This window comes from Lucilia sericata, unplaced genomic scaffold, assembly GCF_015586225.1.
Source record: "Lucilia sericata isolate MDLA Ls3-8-SP2 unplaced genomic scaffold, ASM1558622v1 Contig000538F_arrow, whole genome shotgun sequence".
NCBI lineage: Eukaryota > Metazoa > Arthropoda > Insecta > Diptera > Calliphoridae > Lucilia > Lucilia sericata.
In genome coordinates this window covers 167192-190553 of record NW_023994548.1, presented here as the reverse complement: position 1 = coordinate 190553, position 23362 = coordinate 167192, and the positions used below count along the sequence as shown (strand labels likewise).

General features: G+C 29.1%; 1 protein-coding gene across 2 annotated transcripts in view; it reads right to left on the bottom strand.

Moving 5' to 3' along the window:
- The window catches only part of LOC119605943 (coiled-coil domain-containing protein lobo-like), a 101160-nt gene extending 78046 nt beyond the window's left edge, over positions 1-23114 (bottom strand). For both annotated transcript variants that reach the window (XM_037959294.1, XM_037959295.1), the window contains exons 1-3: positions 22770-23114; positions 19351-20065; positions 441-622 (exon numbers count right to left, since the gene is read on the bottom strand). In XM_037959294.1, the coding sequence (XP_037815222.1) occupies positions 441-622; positions 19351-20065; positions 22770-23069 (1197 nt within the window). In that variant the 5' untranslated portion in view covers positions 23070-23114. The remainder of the gene's footprint in view (positions 1-440; positions 623-19350; positions 20066-22769) is intronic.
- Positions 23115-23362: the final 248 nt, after the last annotated feature.

Below are 23362 nucleotides of genomic sequence, written 5' to 3'. Positions count from 1 at the left end.
AGATATTATGAAAAATAAATCACATTTAATATTCATAACTGGTGTAGGGTATCATATGGTCGGCCACGCCCGACTATACTTTCTTACTTGTTTTATATTGCAAAAAGCCAAAAGAAAGAAAAAACACGCTAAAAATTTATAAAAATACAGTTAAATTGAAAAACTAAATTAATAATATCACTAATATGAATTATTTTCTATTTTATTTCACTTCTTTAAATTTTTACTTTATGAAATTATTCTTCTTCTGTTTTATCTTATAAAAATTGGGCATTCACATGAGAATGATAGTTTGACATTGAATACGAAATAAATAAATATATGAAAAACAAACGTACATATATATAAAATAATATAAAAATACACACTATACGTAGTTAAAAGAGGGTTGTGAATTGAACAAATATTTCTATACATATACAGACAATTCAATAACTTACCTTTAACACTTGTCCTGCAGACTTAAATTCAAACTCCTGATAGAAGCAAAAATCAGTTCGCTTGCTGTAATGAAGCATAATACGATCACTTTCAAGTTTTAAATATTTCAGCGAATCTTGTCGAGGATCGGAAAAGAAATATAGTTCTTTGGGTGCCAATGTATTCATATTTGAACGAAGAACTGAAATGCATATGTTTATAACATTAATATTAAAACTAAGAATACAATTTTGGTCACTTAAATTTTTCAAACTATATCTTCTTCAGCAAATGGCATTCAGAGTTTCTTCATACATACTAAAAGCCTGCACAAGACAACAATAATGCGACAATTTGTTTAAAAAATATCGTGTGCAGGCCTTTAATACATACGAACATTATTTACGAATTTCATTGCAAAAACCGGAACACTTCTATTGAATCTTGGTTGTACAACTAAATCTAACAGGACTTTCAGTTTGAAAACTAAATTTCCGATATTGGTAAAAATAGCGGACCCTTAAAAATATATTGGGGATTTCATGTCAAGTCAACTTTTGAAACCTAAGTCTTCCGATCGAGATGAAATTTGCTTCAATGTTAGTCGTATTAATTTTTTGGACTTTTTTCAAAATTAAATTTTCGACTTTTTTTTACAAAATCGGCGATTTTTGTTTTTATAATTTTTTGGCTCAAATAAAAGCTTTCCAGCAAAAATTGTATTAGTTCCACAACTATGTAGTTCTAAAACGCATGATTATGATGATTTTTGTTCGAAATTGTCACCTTCAGAACTAGTTCTGAGGAAGCCTTATACAGTCAATGATTTTTGTTCCAATTTATCAACCTCGGAACTAGTTCTAAGGAAGCATTGGAGAACGTATACTAGAGTGCTCCAAGCGTGTATGAAGGAAAAAATAATATAATACAAAAATTGGTTGAAAACTTAGAGCGAGTTTTTGAGTTGGCAATTAAATGCCAATTAATAATCAGATTAATTAATCTAAAAATAGATTTAATCTAATGTTAATCTTTGATGTTTTTGAGTACAAATTTAAAATTCGTAGTGTTGCCATGCAAAACAACAGAAAACGTCACATTTTGCTATCAAAACAATGCTTGTTTTATAAAAAAGAAGAAGACAATTGTGAATGGAAAATGAAAATTAACGATAACTTAAATTAAAAACAAAAAAAATCTATTTAGAAGTCCCCCTAATTTATACTAATCAAGAAATAAAACATTTTAATGTTTATTTTTATAAAAATTGCATATATTTTTTTGTAGCATTTGTTTACATTTTTGCATTTTTTGCTCAAGTTTAAACTACCTCCATTGGGCGCTTAAAGTAGCAAATAAAATTTACTGAGTACTCAAAAACATCTTTCTAGGATTAATTTTAATTTAATTAATTATTGGCCAGTTTAAGCGCCCAATAAGGTTTAAACTTGAATAAGAAATGCAAAAAAAAAAAATAAACTTTAAATGTTTTATTTATTGATTTGTATAAATTATGGATTCATAAAAATAAAATTGTTTTTTTTTTAAGTTTTTGTTTATTTTCATATTACATTTACAATTGTCTTCTTCTTTTTTACAAAACATGCATTGTTTTGATAGCAAACAGTGATGTTTTCTGTTGTTTAATATGGCAACGCTGCGAAGTTTATATTTGTACTCAAAAAAATCAAACCGGAACATTAGATTTTAATGCCAACTAAAAAACTCGCTCTTACAGTTTAGCAATTTGAACTCGGCGGATTTCGGGAAAATCGCATTTTTTGTAATATTTTAGAGAATACATATGTATTAATTACACTAGTTTACAATGATTTTGCTCATGATATAAAACCTATATGGATTTCTATAAGTCCAGAAAAATTATTTAAAAAAATCTAGGACGTCAAATTTTTGAATTATTCATAAAGAAAGAAAATGCTAAAAAGGGTTAATCGTTATGTCAATTCCCACATACCCGGGTATGTTTTTAATTTTTGAAGTGATATATCTCGAGATCTATATATCGTATCGGCTTGGACTATGCTTTCAGAGTAATGTTTTCTATACATTTTCCAAAAAATAGTTAGATATTGTATATACATATATTAAACCGATTTATGACCGATTTTCTATTTTTACCTCGTGTTGAATATGACTTAGTAAAGTAAAATTATGCTGATTTTAATAATTTTATTCTCATATAAACAAAAATATTTAAGTTTAAATTTTAAAATTTTGATTTTTGACCATGACTTAGCAATCTTTTTTTGCAAAAACGAAAGCAAAAACAATTTATTTAATTCTAATCGATTTTATACACCTTAATAAATAAACAAAATTAAATATTTAGGGGTGTAGTTATTTTGTATACAAAAAATGTTACAGGTCTTCCTCACAACTCTGTAACAATGGATTTCTGTCACAAATATATTAAAAATTACGTTGCAATAATCTTAAATCTTGGTGAATAAATGCAATTTTCATCACACACACATCCAAGAGTTTTTCGGAAAAAGTATAAGTGGGAATGTAAGAAATGAACTATGAGGGCTAAATTCAGATCCGTAAGTTTGTAATTCAGGAATAAAATGCCAATAATTTTTTCAAATTTTATTTTTTTTTAATTTAAAAAAAAATTATCAAAAAAATTACTAAAAATCGGGCCAAAAATAAAGAAATCTGACAAAATGTGTGTTAATGAAGGCGTAAATTTTATATTATTGATTTTTTTCTGAGTTGATTGTTAGGTTCCCAAAACAGGTGCAAGCACCAAATAATCCATTCTCATTTTCAAATATTTTTCATCACTACTGAAGAAGGATGCTTAAAAAAAAACACTTTATCTCAAAATTTCGACGTATAGGGAAAAAATAAAAAACAACCGGACATAGCCCTTTCCAAAAATATATGTTTCATTCCATGAGCAAACAAAAAATATTAATTTGTAAGCTAGTGTTATTTACTGATGTACATTTTAAATAAAGTATTTTCAGAATATTATATCCTAGATAATACAAAATATATATCCGAAGTTTTATTCAAATCTGACAATCTTAACCCGTAAGCTGTGGAGTTCAAATAAAACTGAATGGATTTTATCGAATAATGTCCGGTATTCATTTGAATAATTTGAATAATGCTCTATGTAATTGGAAGAATAACAGAAATAAAACGAAACATTTTAAAGTATAAAGTATAAACAAATATATTTTAATCCTGTTTAAAAACATTTATTTTGAGAAATAATTCGGCATCTCTGCAACTATTGGATATATCGCAATGAAATTTGGAAATTTGTTTGGAGCTGAGGGTTTCGAGTTGATTGATAGTTGTAGGTGATCGAGGGCGGAATGGGTTCCAGTGGGTAGCCCCTCAAATTTGATCAGCTCGGGTATAAAATATTAAAAAAAACGCTAAAAATCCATTTATAATGAGCTGAAATTTAAAATATAACTACTCCTTAAGAAGATCTACAAAAAATATGCTTAAATGTGTGGGTTATCTCTTTCGCTTTAAGAGATATTTAGGTTTAATTTTTTTATTCTTAAATTTTCCCGGTCTATTTTTAGTTTTTTAAATGTGGTTGGCCTACGGAGGATCGTAACATTTTTTAAAAATTTCCTCTAGTTTTCTAAAAAAAAATCTAAATAAACAAAAAACAATTATCTTGTCCCTATAAAAAGTTAGACTTATTCAAAGTTTTTCTTTTAAGGTTTTTCCCAAAATAGTCCCTATATTCTTTCTTTTATAGAAACAAATTTTATTCGGGAATTTATTCAAATTTAATATGATACGGAAAGAGAACAAAAGTGTGTAAAATAAAATTTGTTTTATTTAAGCGGACACTCACAACGGTCCCATATTTATATAGCCGTATACACTATGTGGATTCAAATCTAATTTTAGATCCTCAGCACAGTTAATGCTATACAAAATCAAATTCTTAATATGGATCCAACGCGGACTGATTGATCTGTTTTCCGGATATCAAGAGCAACATAAAAAAATCTCAAAGTTTGATGACAAACTATTTTGCAAGAAAAGAAACAATTGAAACTTCTAAAAATTCTCTGATCTCGTCTCCTATTAATTTAAAAGATATATAAATTCTAAAGATGAAAATGATATTTTACCATATGATGGCAATATGATTATATCATCTAGTGATGAAAGTGACGTTGAACCAATTCCAAAATGATGCAGACAATTATACAGTGATTCAGATTAATCATACTTATTAACAGAATTTTCTTAAAAAAAAGTTTCAGCTTATTTTAGAATCATTTTCTGTTTATTCAGTAATTAATGAATTAATGTTATATATGCATTTGTTTATTTTTTTATCGTGTTTTGTTTTTATTGTTTAAGTAAATGAAATTAAAATATTATTTCTTGATTTTTTTTATGCGATTTTTTATGATTTTTTTATTAAAATTTGAATTTATGCGGTTTTTTTAGAATTTTGGAACGAATCATTAGTGTTTATATGAAGCTAGAGTATCGTTTTATGAGAATTCAATGTATGCGATTTGTTTTGGAACGCATCTATCGCATAAAACGAGATCTGAGTGTACATTAGGGTGGGTCGAAAATAGGCTTTTCTCTCGTAGTAAAATTATGTTGTATTTTAATGTCAAATGGAAGACTGTAAAATATTCAATTATTTTGAGGTTAAGAGCCCGCTCATCGTCGCCAGTTTGTAAATGCGTTTATATAGGAGAAAATGGGACTTTTTGGAGTTTTTTTCACAGAATGAGGCTTAAAGTATTAATTATTGCACCATTTATAGCAAAATCGTAATGTCTACAAAATTGTCTTTCCATAATAATTAATACTTTATATATATATATATATATATATATATATATATATATATATATATACATATATATACATATATATATACAAATCAAATAAAAGTAAAAATTATATTATTACCATTTGTTGCCTAATTTTGATCAAGTAAAATGCGATTATTATTTCCGAGTCCTTGGAAAGTTATTTCCTTTTCTATAAGAAATAAAGAAATAAAGAAATGAAGCTAATTATTTTTTGGAGATTTTTTCAACTAGTTTCATAATTCCTACGTTTCAATGAACTAGTGAAGCCTTAAACTGTGTGGAAATAGATTGGGTATGATGGTGTAGTGTTAGACAAAAGATTTGACATAAAGGAAAGAAGCTTTTTCCACATACGGAGCTACTCGATCACGTACAGGAGAAGGTTGGATTTAAACTTTATTGATTCATTGGAGCCATAGATGGACACTTTGCAGTACCAGTAAAATTGTAGTAAAAATAGATTTTTACTGATTACAGAAAATTTTTTCAGTATTCAGTAAAGTTTTACTGATTACTGAAAAATAAATGCAGTATTCAGAAAATTGTTACTGAATACTGAAAAAAAATCAATATCAGTAAATTAAAATCCATTGTGCATTACATTTTACGCAAAAGTGTTTTAAAACAAAAAAATTTTAAATTGACAAAAGCAACAACAACTAAAACAAGTAAAATTTACTATAAGGATGTCTGAATGTACATGTGTACATCCAGACTTAAGTTATACATAATAATATTAAGTTATAAGTTATAATTATTACTTTGTACAGTGGAGCCGGGATAATATGATCTCCTGAATAATACGAAGAAACATAATTTTACATTTGTGACTCTAAAGAGTGAACAACGCAAGCCTCTACAAGTGAACTTTTTTGTAAAAAAATTTACAAATATATGAATTTTTATAAGTTTTCTACATAAATATTTTCCACATTAGTTTATTTTCTTATGAAATTATTCCGATGAGGAATAATTAAAACGTTTAAGGTGAGAACAATGTTAAAAGAAAGCATATCATATATATGATTCATAAAATCTACTAATCATACACACATTCGGAGAACTTCAATTGAAATTCCGATTTTCCATTTCGATTACGGAAAAGAACAATTGAATTTTATATTAAAAAAAAAAACAATTATAAATAAGATTTATTCGATGGAAATTCTGAAAAAAAACAAGTGAAAATAAAAGTTTTTATATAAATCTCGGAAGACAACTTGAATTGATCATAAGTTATAATTATCCTATTTTTAATTGCTCATTATCTATTGTTTTTACCAGGGTTTCAAAAAACTGCTAATTGCAGTCGCAAATTACTAAATATTTGACTAAATTTAGTACCATGCTTAAAAAATAGTAACTCGTTAAAATTTCCCCTTACAAGCTAACTGAAGTCAATCAACTGTGTCAACACATTGCTGCAATAACTTGCAAGTGGTTTTGTGTTTCTTCAGCAGCCACACACACAAGCAGCGGCCATGTTAAGTTTTTCAACTCAGCCGAACTGAACACAACGACTGAACAGTAAAAACAGTTTTGCGTGTGCTGCTTACGTATTGCTTAGTTTTTGGTTTCGTTTTCTTACTAAGGGACGTTAAAAAAACTGATAGTTTGACTGGTTAGTACAAATCAAGCCGACTGAACAATAAAACTTGATGGGTTGTTTGTTCATTAAGACTTTGTTATTGAATGCAATTTGTTTTAGTATATTGTATGTTTTTGTGTTTAAATTTGACAAAAGTAAACAAAGTAATTGATAATTATTGCTAATAGAAATTGTTAATTAATTTAAAATTTATAAAATTATAAATTACTATAATTATAAATTTAGATATTTTCTTTAAATAAAATTGATTTAAATTTAAGCATTTTGATGATTTTTTAGTGAGATTTTGTTATTGTATGTATGTATGTATGTATGTATGTATGTATGTATGTATGTATGTATGTATGTATGTATGTATGTATGTATGTATGTATGTATGTATGTATGTATGTATGTATGTATGTATGTATGTATGTATGTATGTATGTATGTATGTATGTATGTATGTATGTATGTATGTATGTATGTATGTATGTATGTATGTATGTATGTATATTAGGGTGGGTCGAAAATAGGCTTTTCGCTCGGATCAACATCTAATAGTGAAATTATGTTGTATTTTAACGTCAAATGGAAGACTGTAAAATATTATTCAATTTTTTTGAGGGTAAGAGCCCGCGCATCGCCGCCAAAGTTTGTAAATGCGTTTATATGGGAAAAATGGCACTTTTTGGAGTTTTTTCACAAAATGATGCTTTAAGTATTAATTATTGCACCATTTTATAGCAAAATCGTAATGTCTACAAAATTGTCTTTCCAAAAAGATGGAAAAACTCAAAATTGGTTAAAAAAGTTTTGAGTTATTAAAATTTCCCCCGAGAATTTTGGGATTCTGAAGACATATAAAAGTAAATATAAAAATTTTTTGTTAGTTTTGAAAAATTTTACAAAAAAATATTATGTTTATCTTTATAAGGTTCATAAAATTTTTGTTCAAATTGGATAACACAATAACACAAACACATACAACACAATTTCACTATTAGATGTTGATCCGAGCGAAAAGCCTATTTTCGACCCACCCTAATATACATACATACATGCAATAACAAAATCTCACTAAAAAATCATCAAAATGCTTAAATTTAAATCAATTTTTATTTAAAGAAAATATCTAAATTTATAAGTATAGTAATTTATAATTTTATAAATTTTAAATTAATTAACAATTTCTATTAGCAATAATTATCAATTACTTTATTTACTTTTGTCAACATTAAACACAAAAACATACAATATACTAAAACAAATTGCATACAATAACAAAGTCTTACTGAACAAACAACCCATCAAGTTTTATTGTTCAGTTGGCTTGATTTGTACTAACCAGTCAAACCAGTGATGCCAAGTGTAGGGATTTTTCCCTTTTTGTAGGGATTTTTTTCAAAAATTTCACGTGTAGGGAAAAAGGGAAAGATTTCTTACTATTGTCAAATTGTAGGGATTTTTCAATTTCATAGTTTTTAACAACTAAAAATATACTCTTTCATGTATTAAATTTTAAAATTAAAAATGAAATCAGTTTTAAGTGTATCGTTAGTAAAAATTCCGCTTGTAATTTCTACAATATATGTACCTACATATCGCTACAAGACTGGCATAATCCAAAATTCGGGCTTCTTGAACTGAGGTCTACAAAACATGCGACATACTAAAATCTTTCATATAGTTTATCAAATTTCAAATATATCTATTATTTTCGATGTGAAATCAATTTTTTGTAAACGTAAAAACTAAAACCCACGTTTTCGTGAATATTAGACAACTAAAAATTTAATTTCAATTTAGATGAGAAACATATTAACCGCAACTATCTGAATCTGGATTTTTAAAATCCCTTGATTTGTTTAAAAGTTATTAAAAAATAGTTAAATGTCATTAAATATTCATATCCATTTTTCTTGAAACGACTTTTTGGATTATGCCAATCCTGTAGGGCGATATATTCTGACTCCTTATAGATAGAGTAGTCGGGGGCTTAATGCAGTAACTCAGGATTGAAAAAATGAATTTAATGTTCTGAAAATTTATAAAAGTAAACGCAAAAGTAAACCTTATTTAAAATAATTATTTTGTGAAAATTTTTTTGTTGGAGGCACATAAAATAAATTTTTATCACGATTCGATATACTGCCATAAATCTTTCAATTGTCTTGTTTTTTTTAATCTTAACTGAAGAGTCAGGGTTGGAAGATTTGTATGATGTAAAATTTAAAGAAAAATAATTTTAAATTTAAATTCTAGAAATTTCATTCCTAAAAATTAAAAAAAAAAAAAATACATATATATACATATGTATATTATAAAACGGAGCTAATATTTTAGTTTTTGATGTTATTTTTGTATTTTTTTTAAGATAAACTTTGAAAAAAATGGAAAAAAGTAGTGTAGGGAAAAATGTAGGGAAAATAAAAAGTGGGTGTAGGGAAAAAAGGGATTTTTTTCTCATAAGCGTAGGGATTTCTGAAAAAAATCTCCTGGCATCACTGAGTCAAACTATCAGTTTTTTTTACGTCCCTTAGTAAGAAAACGAAACCAAGAACTAAGCAATACGTAAGCAGCACACACAAATCTGTTTTTACTGTTCAGTCGTTGTGTTCAGTTCGGCTGAGTTGAAAAACTTAACATGGCCGCTGCTTGTGTGTTTGGCTGCTGAAGAAAAACAAAACCACTTGCAAGTTACTGCAGCAGTGCGTTGACACAGTTGACTGACTTCAGTTAGCTTGTGAGGGAAAAATAAATACTTGAACTTTCTTCAGTTCAGTCGACATTTAAAAAAATAAAACTAAATATTAAACCCTGGTTTTTACCGAATTTGGGTCTTCCGATATTAAACTGAAAAATATCCACTCCAATTTTTCTTTTCTGAATTACAAATAAAATATGATAAATATGATTTTCTACGCTAATTTGATTCGAATTTGGAACAAATAAATTCATAATTCAAATTATTATTTGCCGAATTTCAAATTAAAAATCTAAATTTTAATAATTTTTTTCTAAAAATCAAAATGGTGTAATAACACCAATATACAATTTTTTAATAACTCCTTAGAGCGAACTCTCTGCATAAAGTGAACAGGCCTTGCATGAATTAGTTCACTATATCCCGACTCCACTGTTGTTGTTTTTCTATTCATTCATGTTTCACTGCTAATAAACCAATTAAAATCGGAATGCATGTCTGAACATTTATCGTTGTATCTTCGTCCCTTTTATAATAACTTTTGGTGAACCCTTCGAAATTTTCATCTAATACTTCACCAAGATTTTTAGGAAAAAGTTCGAGTCCAAAAATTTAAGTCGATATGCAGAGACCAGTCATTTAATAATTTCTTTGTAATTTTCAGCTCTTTGTTTTCCCCCAAAAAATTACAAACATCTACAAATGCGACACATGATCATCTTCTAATTCATTAAGCTTTATTTTAAATACTTTGTTAACTCTGACACTTCTAGTGAGGATTTCCTTGGCTTAAGCCTCAGTTAGTTTTAAAGTTTCGTAACGTTTCCGTTCTGTGACGTTCCGTTGACTATCTATGTGTAGTTAGTTTTTACGTAAGAACGTAGCAGCTGATTTTAAGAATAAGCAAAACATATTTTTATAAAGGAGGATTTCAGTGCAGACCAGTGTTATTTATAAAGGTTTTTTCATTTGTTTCCCTAGTAAGATAGAGTTAAAAAATATTTGCAAAAATCTTAAAAAACTTAATAATAATGATTTTACTAACATGTAATTAATAAAATTTTACCGATAATGCATAATAGATTTTAATTTACTGATACTGATTTTTTTCAGTATCCAGTAAATATTTACTGAACACTGCATTTTTTCAGTAATCAGTAAAATTTTACTGAATACTGATTATTTTTTCTGTTATCAGTAATCTTTTACTGAATACTGATTTTTTTCAGTAATCATTAAAATTTTACTGATAATGAAATCTGAATTTCATTACCAGTCAAATTTTATTGAATACTGCAATGCTTAATGCATTAGAAATATAATGCAGTGTGCCCATCTATGATTAGAGAACCGTCGCCGAGTTCTATCGATATTACATTGGAATATGTGGAATGGCTTTAGCTATATGAAAAACGAAGTCTTCTTGTGTGTTATCCACTTGCCATTCGGCCAGGCCTGCCAAATTTGCCGATTTATCGGCATTTTGCCGATATTTTACCCAAAAAATATTAAAGTGCCGATTTCACGACGATCTCTATGATCTAGCTATGTCCGACCGTCTGTTGAAAACACTATAGTGTCCAAACGGAAGCAGATAGAAATTTTGCATAGATACTTTTAGTTGATGCAGTCTGTTTGGTATTGAAAATAGACAATATCGGTCCACAATTTCGCCTAGCCCCTATATAAGGCCCCCTTCAGAAAATGACTTTAACGCTTATAACCGACTAAAAGAAGCAGCTATAGCGATGAAATTCGACATAAACATATTTTATAGGATCCTTAATATCTTAATAAAATTTTATAAGGTCCACCCATATAAGGTTACCTTCAGAAAATGACTTTAACGCTCATAACTGACTAAAAGGAGCATCTATAGCGATGAAATTCGACATGAACATATTTTATAGAAATCTAAATCGCTTTGTAAATTTGTATAAGGATCGGTCCATAATTGACCCTACCCCCCATATAAGATCCCCTTCAGAAAATGACTTTAACGCTCATAACTGCCTTAAAGAAGCACCTATAGCGATGAAATTCGACACGAACATATTTTATAGAAACCTTAATATCATTTTATAAGGATCGGTCCATAATTGACCCTATCCCTCATATAAGGTCCCCTTCAGAAAATGACTTTAACGCTCATAACTGTCTAAAAGAAGCCATACCCTCCATATAAGGTCCCCTTTAGAAATGGCTTTAACGTTCATTACTATCCTAAACTAAAATCGTTCTAGAAAATTTGACGAGGATCGGTCCATAATTGACCAAATCTCCCCCCAAATAAGGTCCCTATCAGCAAATGACTTTAACGCTTTTTACTACTTTAAAAATACAAGTACAGCGACAAAATTCGATAAAAATTTCTCTACCAAATCTTAGGAGGATCAGTCCATAATTGATCCTATGGATATACATATGTATGATAGTAAAATTATACATAGATGTAATAAATGAGAAAATTATTTTGATAATAACAAAAGCATCGATTCTTAAATATCAAAGTTTATTTATAAGGAAGCATTCCTTTTCGGCAATATTTTGATGGTGGGTATACAAGATTCGGCACAGCCGAATATAACACTCTTACTTGTTTATATCGATTTTGGTTCATATAAAACATTTTTACATCGAATATCTTTCCTACACTTTCTGCATGAAATTCGGTAGGAAGATTTACATTCCTATAAATGTTTCTTCTATCAAATTTCATAATTGTTCACGTATTTATACCCTACACCACTTTAGTGGGGAGGGTATATTGGATTTGTGCTGATGTTTGTAACATACAAAAATATTCGTCCTAGACCCACCTTAAAGTATACCAATCGGCTTAGAATAGTTTTCTGAGTCGATTAAGCTATGTCCGTCCGTCCGTCTGGCTGGCTGTCCATGTAAACCTTGTGCGCAAGGTACAGGTCGCAATTTTCAAGATAATTGGATGAAATTTGGCACGCACGTTTTATTTGACCCAAGGACGAAGCCTATTGAAAATGGTTAAAATCGGTCCATTATTTCACCTAGCCCCCATAGAACAGAACCCCCCGAAAAGGGCTTCTGAGCTCATAATTATGTTAAATATACAGATATATCTATAAAATACGGCACAACTAAGTTTTATAGAAGTCTTGATGACCCTGCCAAATTTCATAAAGATCGGGCCCCATTTGACCCTAGCTCTCATACAAAGTCCCCTTCAGAAAATTACTTGAATGTCTCAAATTAACTTATAAACACAAATATCGCGATGAAATTCAGCACAATAAAATATTATGTAAATATAAATATATTCACAAAATGTTATCGGGCTTGGTCCATATTTGCCCCTAGCCCCCATATAAAGCCTCTTTCAGAAAATTAGTTTTTCATCCATAAATTGCTTAAATGTATCGGTACAAGGGAATATTGAAGATAAATGCTTTATTGTGAACAATAAATCACATTTAATATTCATAATTGGTGTAGGGTATCATATGGTCGGCCACGCCCGACTATACTTTCTTACTTGTTTTAAGTCAGCAATGATCGTTAGAGAAGTATAGAGTAGAGAATTTCTGGCTCGTAAGAAACTTACTTATGTCTAATTTCATCTCTATACTCGTACTTTTGAGTCAGTAATGAGCGTTAAATTAATTATCTGAAGGAGATCTTATAGGGGGGTAAGGGCAATAATGGACCGAACCACATAAAATTTGGTTAAGTGATTTTGGTTCGCAAGGAACTTACTTGGGTCGAATTTCATCGCTTTACTTTTTAATAATCGTTAGTCATTTTTTGAAAGGGAACTTATAGGATCAATTATGGACCGATCCACATAAAACTTGGTAGGGTAGGGTCAACTATGGACCGATCCACATAAAACTTTGATAGAGAGATTTTGGATCCATTAAAACTTATGTGTGTCGAATTTCTTTTACTCTTAAGCCAGTAATTAAAGTCATTTTTTGAAGGGGACCTTATATGGGGGTAGGGTCAATTATGGACCGATCCACATAAAATTTCGTAAAGAGGTTTAAGATCATAAGAGACTTATCTATGTCGATTTTCATCACTACACGCGTATTTTTAAGCCAGTAATGAGCGTTAAAGTTATTTGCTGAAGAGGACCTTATATGGGGGGTAGGGTTAATTATGGACCGATGCTCATAAAATTTGGTTGGAAGATTTTGGATCATATGAAACTTATTTGTGTTGAATTTCATCGCTATACTCATATTTTTAAAGCAGATATGCCCGTTAAAGCTATTTTCGGGGGTCCACTTGTATGGGGGCTATCCGAAAACCGATATTGCCCATTTTCAATACCAAACAATCTTACCTATAGAGAATATTTTTGGAAAATTTCAATCCTCTAGCTCAATCCGTTCGGACTCTATCGTACTTTCAACAGACAGACATGGCTAGATCGTCTTAGAATTTAATAAGGACTAACCAAAAATTCAAAATCGATTTTATTGTTGATTATAATGTATTGCATCAAAGCAAATGTCCACACAAAAAATTCGACTCCTCCGGCAAAAATTAGCGATTATATAGACAAAAAACAAAAGGCCCTATCTACAAAAACATTTAAATATTAAATGTAAAAAGTCCAATTTATCGATTTTTATATACGCCATTATCATCTATCATAACAACTGATAGGTTTCACTATTAAACAATTTGTTTATTTACTACAAATAAATCGCGTTGACAGAAACAAATTTTTCAGTTTCAATAGTTTTTTGCATAGAGTATAGTTTTTTGCTTCTCCTGTAAAATTTTAAAAATGTTAAATAGGGCCGGTTGCGTTTTAGGTGACAATATATACTTTTGTCGGTCTATAACCAATATTTCGATGTGTTACAAACGGAATGATAAAATCAATATACCCCATCTTTTTTGATGGTGGGTATAAAAATGACATGGAGCTTTTAAAATAATTGGGTTTACAAAAATCTTCTAATATCGCTTAGGATTAGAACCACTAACTTCCTTATTAGACATATGTCTAGACAATTGATCCCAAATCCTATTGAAAAAAAAATATTAATGTTGTTAATAACGACCACTCATTGCCAAGTAATGTATGAAATAACTACATCACTCATTAGCAAAATTAGAAAATATTTACTGGATAGTATGCAACAAGTAATTATACCCTACACCACTATAGTGAGGATTGTATTATACGTTTGTGCTGATGTTTGTAACACACATATTGGTCCTACGCCCACCTTTAAGTATACCGATCGACTCAGAATCACATTTTGAGTCGATTGAGTCCGTCCGTCCGTCTGTCCGGCTGGCTGGCTGTCCATGTAAACCTTGTGCGCAAGGTACAGGCTGCAATTTTCAAGATAATTTAATGAAATTTGGACCAAGCATGTTTTTTGGCACAAGGACGAAGCCTATTGAAAATGGTTGCAATCGGTCAATTATTTCACCTAGCCCCCATACAACCGTACCTCCCGATTTGGGCTTTTTATGATATAATTTCGTCAAATATACTATTATCTCTCTATAAATTGGCACAATTACGTTTTATATAAGTATAAATGACACTGCAGATTTTCGTTATGATCGCCCCTTATATGACCATAGCCCCCATACAAATCCCCCTTCAAAAAATGTCTTAAACGTCTAAAATTGACTTGTAACCATTTGTATCGCAATGAAACTCAACATAATAAACTATTATTTAAAAATATAGCCTTTTCCCAAATTTAATGAGGATCGGCTCATATTTGACCTATACTCCTATATAAAGCCTCATTTAGAAAATTTGGTTTTTATCAATAACTTGCTTAAATACTTTGGAATTAAGGTAAAAACATAAAAGTTTCTTTGTGAAAAATAAAAATTTTTAAAATATACTCATGGTGTAGGGTGTTATATGGTCGGCCATGCCCGACTATACTTTCCTACTTGTTTTATACCCTACACCACTTTAGTGGGGAGGGTATATTGGATTTGTGTTGATGTTTGTAACATACAAAAATATTCGTCCTAGACCCACCTTAAAGTATACCAATCGGCTCAGTCGATTAAGCTATGTCCGTCCGTCCGTCTGGCTGACTGGCTGACTGGCTGTCCATGTAAACCTTGTGCGCAAGGTACAGGTCGCAATTTTCAAGATAATTGGATGAAATTTGGCACGCACGTTTTATTTGATCCAAGGACGAAGCCTATTGAAAATGGTTAAAATCGGTCCATTATTTCACCCGAAAAGGGCTTCTGAGCTCATATAGCTCATACAGATATATCGATAAAATACGGCTCAACTAAGTTTTATAGAAGTATTGATGACCCTGCACAAATTTCATAAAGATCGGGCCCCATTTGACCCTAGCTCCCATACAAAGTCCCCTTCAGAAAATTACTTGAATGTCCCAAATTAACTTATAAACACAAATATCGCGATAAAATTAAGCACAATAAAATATTATGTAAATATAAATATATTCACAAAATTTTATCGGGCTTGGTCCATATTTGCCCCTAGCCCCCATATAAAGCCTCTTTCAGAAAATTAGTTTTTCATCCATAAATTGCTTAAATGTATCGGAACAAGGGAATATTGAAGATAAATGCTTTATTATGAAAAATAAATCACATTTAATATTCATAACTGGTGTAGGGTATCATATGGTCGGCCACGCCCGACTATACTTTCTTACTTGTTTTCAATTGCCGATTTTTAAAATAAGTAAGTGCCAACAAATGCCGATTTTTTAGGAAAAAATTGCCGATATTTCCACAAATTTATTTGACAGTCCTACATTGGTCTACAAAACCTGTATAATATAAGTTCTCCAATTTCAGAGAAGCGCGTTCCATTGTAGTATCAATAGAAACACATGCCAATTTGCGTCCTCTCTAAACATTATGTTTTTTGTTTGCGTTTGTCCAACTTACAAAAAAATGTGATATTTTTAATAATGTTATTTTGACAAATTATAGATAATCATATATATATTCAAAAATCACTGAAGAAGTTGGAAAAAACCGACTTAATGTCGAATATGTTGAAAATGGGATAAATAATCTTTTATTTGAACAATGACCTTAAAAGCCTGTTTATAGGAAACTATATTTAATAATTGGGTAATTTCAAAATAAAACGACCAAAAAAGACTGTGTTACATTTTTGCCCTCTTCGATTTTTTAAAGCTCACAGCATATATTCTTCTACCTAACGTGGTTTATGTGACGTATAAATTGGATCCATAACTTAAACAGTTCATAATTTATGGGTCTCTAAACATGGACATGTCGGGGATTTTTGTGAAAAATTCTAAATGTTGAAGAATGAATAACTTTGGACGCGGCCTCCAATTTAATTTTAAAATTTACCTTACAAAAGATCGTACTTTGGGTCAGAGGGCAACTTTAACACAAACAGTGTAATTAAATAATTTTCTGCTTTCATAGCTATAATAAATTATCACAATGTCGTTTGTAGACCAAAATACATTGAGGTTAGAAAAACATATCGCAAATAAACGAAAAATTACTATGACTAGTAAACTGCAAACAATATAAAAAAACGATTTTAAACCAAAATGTTGTAAATTTCATTCAGAAAAAAATAATACATAACTGGAATGAATTTTGTAATAAATTGTACGAATCGAACATGACTTTTTTCCCAAACCATTTTCATTCAGAATATTAAAAGTTCATAAAAGGTATGAACTTGTACATGTACATGCGCATATTTCATCAATTTCAAAAAATCATAAAGAAGTAAAAAATTTCCCAAAAAAATTTCAAACATTTTTTTAACAAATAGAAAAATAAATATAAATTTGAAATATTTTAATTCAAGGCTTCGAGATTATGTTTGAAAAAATAAAAATTTAAAAATTAATACCATTTAGGAACTTTTTCTTACATATTATTAACTTTTGTTAATGAAAGCAGTTCATAATATTTATGTTGAAACTTTTTTCTGTGTAGGATGCATTAGAGGACAGATATATATGTACATATAACTAAAAAAATATTTTTTAAACCTTTGACCTCCAATATTTCGTTCAATTAAGACATTATTTCGGATAATTTTTACCATCATATTAATGACATCAAGTTGATGGTCTACGGTTTTTACTTTATTTGGCATTAAAACATTGGCGATAAAACGTGAAATTAATCTAAATAAAACTAACATAACTTCCAAACCCATTGAGATACCATTAAGAAAAACAAAATATCCTTTTCTAAGATATGAACAAATTTTGCTATGAACTAATAGGTAATTAGTTACATAGATGAGAAGAAACACATGTTTTTCAAAAATTTCAAACTTTGATCCACTGTAACTCAGAAAGTTATGAAACTCTTCAGAGTAGTTATGAAATTCTTCAGAGTAGTAATTGATTTTTTTCTTTGTAGTTTTAAGCTTTTTTCCCAAAAAATCATGAAAAACGTCTACAAAGCGCCGCATGCTCACATTCAACTTCTTTAAGATTTTTTAAATACTTCATAAATTCCCGTAAGCATGGAGTCTTTTTTACGACTCCTTGCTAACTTTCCTTGAGGCTTATTAAAAATATTTTTGAATATTTTATATATAATATTTCAAAAAATTTATTGGAAAAAAACTAAAGTTTTTAAAATTTGCTTTAAAATTTTGGTATCAAATAACTATTTTTTGATCGATCATTTATGGACTAAATATGAACAATATTTTTGCTAGAAGTGTATACAATAGGGTGGGTCGAAAATAGGCTTTTCTCTCGGATCAACTTCTAATCGTGAAATTATGTTGTATTTTAAAGTCAAATGGAAGACTGTAAAATATTATTCAATTATTTTGAGGGTAAGAGCCCTCGCATCGCCGCCAAAGTTTGTAAATGCGTTTATATGGGAGAAAATGGCACTTTTTTGGAGACCACAGACTAAACCGAGTAAGCATTATCCAATTTGAACAAAAATTCATACTAGCACTTTTATGAATCTTATAAAGATAAATATAATATATTTTTGTAAAATTTTTCAAAATTAAAAAATTTTCTTATATTTACTTTTATGTGTCTTCAGAATCACAAAATTCTCGTGGGAAATTTTAATAACTCAAAACTTTTTTTAACCAATTTAAAGTTTTTCTATCTTTTTGGAAAGACAATTTTGCAGACATTACGATTTTGCTATAAAATGGTGCAATAATTAAATAAATATCTTATAAGCATCACAATTATTATCCAAATGATAATTTCTAATTTTTTGTTAAGATTCTGAACTTTAAGCGCTTGTAATTAACAGATGGAGCTACCTCTGGCCTTAGACGTTTGCAGTCTTTAATTCTATAACATATTTTTTAAAGGTGGATTTCATTTTCATTTCAGTCCCGTGTAAATAAACCAAAAATTTACGTGTTGTTGATATTTTGATCCAGTGGTATGAAATGTTATAAATTGGTGGTATTAAATGTTATAAATTTGTTACTTTTTAATTATAAATTCATGTTTTTGATTTAATAAGAAAAAGTTTGGTTTCACCGAACTTTGAAAATCGATACCGAACAAAATTTTGAGTTCGATCGGACTCTAATTTTCTTGTTTTTGATAGGTTAATGTCTTAAATTTAATTTTTATTCATAAACAACATTTGTATTTTATAAAAAGTTTATAAAAAAAATTCCATACAAAATCTAATTTATAAAATAAAAATGTTGTTTGTGAATAAGGGAGTTAAACTTTTTGGAGTATATTTTATAAAATTTTAAATACCGATATCCATAAGGTTCATATTTAGGTGACCAACTTTGAAAGTTAAAAAGAAACAATAAATCTCATTTGAATTACATTTTAAACTATCATATCGCCCTTTCTTAAAGGTTTCTTCTATTTCGGAAGTGTTATATTTATATTTTAGTTGAACAAGCAAATCTGATCGATTCTCATAGTATTCCCAACGCACAGTAGGTTTCTGGTAATCTTCATCAGCATATAGTGTTAACTGCATAACTTTGCCATTTTTTTGTGTATATGGAGAGAATCTTTCATGTTTAGCACCTTTGTATAAGATGGTTTTCTGAAGTTGTGGAAAACGTTCTTCAAATTCCTTCTCGCCAATATGCAATCGAGTTACCCAAGATCGTATTGTATCTAAATGTTTCTCTTCAGCTAAAAGTTGATCTGTAGAAATTATATTTTCGTCAGAATGTGCTGCATGAGTTCGCATTTCTTTAGGTTCTCCCGGCAATAGATGTTCCCAGTCTTTAATATTTCTTAGATCCCACCGAATGTCTTTAACGCGTAAATATTGCTGTTTGTTAACATAGTATTGTAAGTTATTCCATACGCTATCGATTATAATATAGTTCTTGTTATCAGAACCACTGAAAAGTCCTGTAGATGGCTCAATAAAATGCGCTGTAGGTTGTTCTTCAGTTATGTCCCCACTTTCGTTTTTATATTTTTTCTTTGGCTTTATACTCCATGGTGCATTTTCAATTATTGCCACCCATGCATGCGATCTTCGATAATGATATTTATCTGCCGCTTTTAATTCAAGCTCCTAGACATAAATTAAAAAATAATTAATTAATAAATGTGATATTTAATTCTAATTTTAATTTTAAAATTTTATAGGACATCTCAGTAGGATTTGTAAATACCATAGTAAAACCTATATATGTTACGGAATATGATATTATTTTTTCGCGATCATGAAAAAAGTTCCCGCACCTAACACGAAAAAGTTTTGTAAAATAACGATCATAAAAATAATTATCCCAATTCAAGTTTTATCTGAATTGCGAAAAAGCTTCCGCAATAAAAATATTTTTCATATTTTTCTCTAATTGTTATGTTTTTATTGAATATAACTTTAAAACCCTGTATGATCAAAATGTCTAACTTTGACCTCTAAGTCCGGCAGTTCTGGACCGATAGCGCTAAAATTGTTTGTCTGGCCTACTATCCAATAGTACTAACATTGGTGCAAATTTCGTCAAAATCGATTTTTTGAGTTAGGAGATATGTATGTATATATGTATGTATGTATGTATGTATGTATGTATGTATGTATGTATGTATGTATGTATGTATGTATGTATGTATGTATGTATGTATGTATGTATGTATGTATGTATGTATGTATGTATGTATGTATGTATGTATGTATGTATGTATGTATGTATGTATGTATGTATGTATGTATGTATGTATGTATGTATGTATGTATGTATGTATGTATGTATGTATGTATGTATGTATGTATGTATGTATGTATGTATGTATGTATGTATGTATGTATGTATGTATGTATGTATGTATGTATGTATGTATGTATGTATGTATGAATGTATGTATGTATGTATTTATGTATTTATGTATGTATGTATGTATGTATGTATGTATGTATGTATGTATGTATGTATGTATGTATGTATGTATGTATGTATGTATGTATGTATGTATGTATGAATGTATGTATGTATTTATGTATTATGTATGTATGTATGTATGTATGTATGTATGTATGTATGTATGTATGTATGTATGTATGTATGTATGTATGTATGTATGTATGTATGTATGTATGTATGTATGTATGTATGTATGTATGTATGTATGTATGTATGTATGTATGTATGTATGTATGTATGTATGTATGTATGTATGTATGTATGTATGTATGTATGTATGTATGTATTTATGTATGTATGTATGTATGAATGTATGTATGTATGTATGTATGTATTTATGTAGCACTACCTTATAGCCAATACTGTCCTGATAACAAAATGCAATTTTTTAAGTCACTTTAGTGAAAAAAACTTCCCGCATCGAAAGCAATTTCTAAAATTCTTTTGTTCGGTATTTTTACTAAAATTATGTTTATATAAATATATACTATTATCTATAATATTGTGATATTAATATTATTAATTAAATATTCTTCTGATGAGGAGCCGTAGCGGGCCCGAAAATGCATTCCATTCTGCTGTTGTGTCCGAAAAATTAAATTTTCAGTATCCTTATAATTAAAAACATCATTACAATTTGGAAAATAACTTATCCCCAAGTGGGACTCGAACTCGAGCCTGAAGTATATTCAATTAGTAATTTTAATATTACAGTCCGAAGAAATCAATAATTTTAATATTTTAACTAATTTTTTCACATATGATAAAATCTCACAGCAATTTCAGTGCACAATTTTAATCACAAATTCTAGCCAAAACATGCAAATATTGGTGGTTAAAATTGACTAAAATGGAATAAAAACATAAAAATTTTCGTTTTTTGTTCAATATTTATATTAAAAATCTATTTTCTTATGAATAGATATAAAAGGCTCAGTAAAAGAGGAAAACGTGTTTTCAAATTTTTTCATTACATTGTAGTTTATATTCAATCTGTGAAAGTTAACTAGAAATGTATTTTTTTTCCTAGTCGTATACGAAATATATTGTATATATGTACATTAGGGTTTCCCGTGGACCACTTTTTTGGAGGAATACCTCTCAAACGATGCGTACTAAAACGAGAAAAATAAAAAACTATTTTTTTTGAAAAGGTCCTCAGTTCCCTACCTGCGATTGAAGATCTTGATCTTAGTACAATATGTTTAAGAAAATTGCAATCATTTCGAAATGGGTCCTAAAAATTTCGTAAATTTGAGCTTATCGCTGGAAAAATAATTATAATTATTTTTAGTCCGCAAAAAACTTTTAGTGTATTATAAGGGGCATATAAATTTGAATATAATCTATATGGACCAAATCAAATGCTGAACTATTTTTTTTAATATTTGTCTGTATAAGCTAAAATTTACGACAATCTTGACAACTATTTCGATAAAAAGCGAAAATAATATGCCTCTCCAACCCACTTAAAATCTTTTTGTGGACCAAAATTACTCTACATAAATTTTAAAATTATTTTTCCCGTAATCAGCTCAAAATTATGGAACTTTTGAGATCCTTTTCAAAAAAAATTTAAATATTTTATTTTTTACAAATTATACTAAGATCAGGACTGAGGACCATTCGAAAAAAATATTTTTTATTTTTCTCGTATTCAGTACATTAATACTCATCGATTGAGAGGTATTCTTACATGAAATTATTAAAAAGGCTCTTCCTTGGGACACTCTATTGTACATATGTATGTAGGTTTGTATGTACATTTAATTTGTTAACTTTCAGATATTATTATTTTACGTAAATGTAATCAGACATATACATATAAACTATAGATTTACAATTTATTACCTCAAGTTCAGCCTTTATGATTTCTTCTTGTATTCGTTGTTCTTCTTCTGACCTTTCTCTCAAAAGTTGTGCCATATTTTCATGCAAGCGACTTTCCAAATCTGGCATTTGTCGCAGCTTGTACATTTGTTCAGCTTTTACGCCGCCTTTTTTATCGTCATCGATTATAATATCGATTATTTTATGCGGATATGGGACATTGCGTTGATTATTTTCTACCGTGTCTGCACGAGCAACTCCAGATACAACCACAGCTGGAAATCCAGCCCCAATAAGCATGCTACATAGAAGTGTCGCCATTTCAAAACTATTCCCGCGACGTCGTCTAAGCAATGTTGACGGTGACATCAGTCTTGTGGGCTAAGAGAAAATGTATTATTGCGCTTATTTTATTTAATATCCTTTTAATATAAAACTACATATTTAAAGGTATCGAGGTCATTAAAATAAGATAGTATTAGTAGTTGGAATGTAGATGTTTATGTTGGTATAAAATCAGAGCATTCTTTCATACACAGACCTAGTCAAGATTTTTTATCTTTTGTTTTTTTATCTTTCAAACAAAATTGAAGGAAGAAATCAATAAATAATTT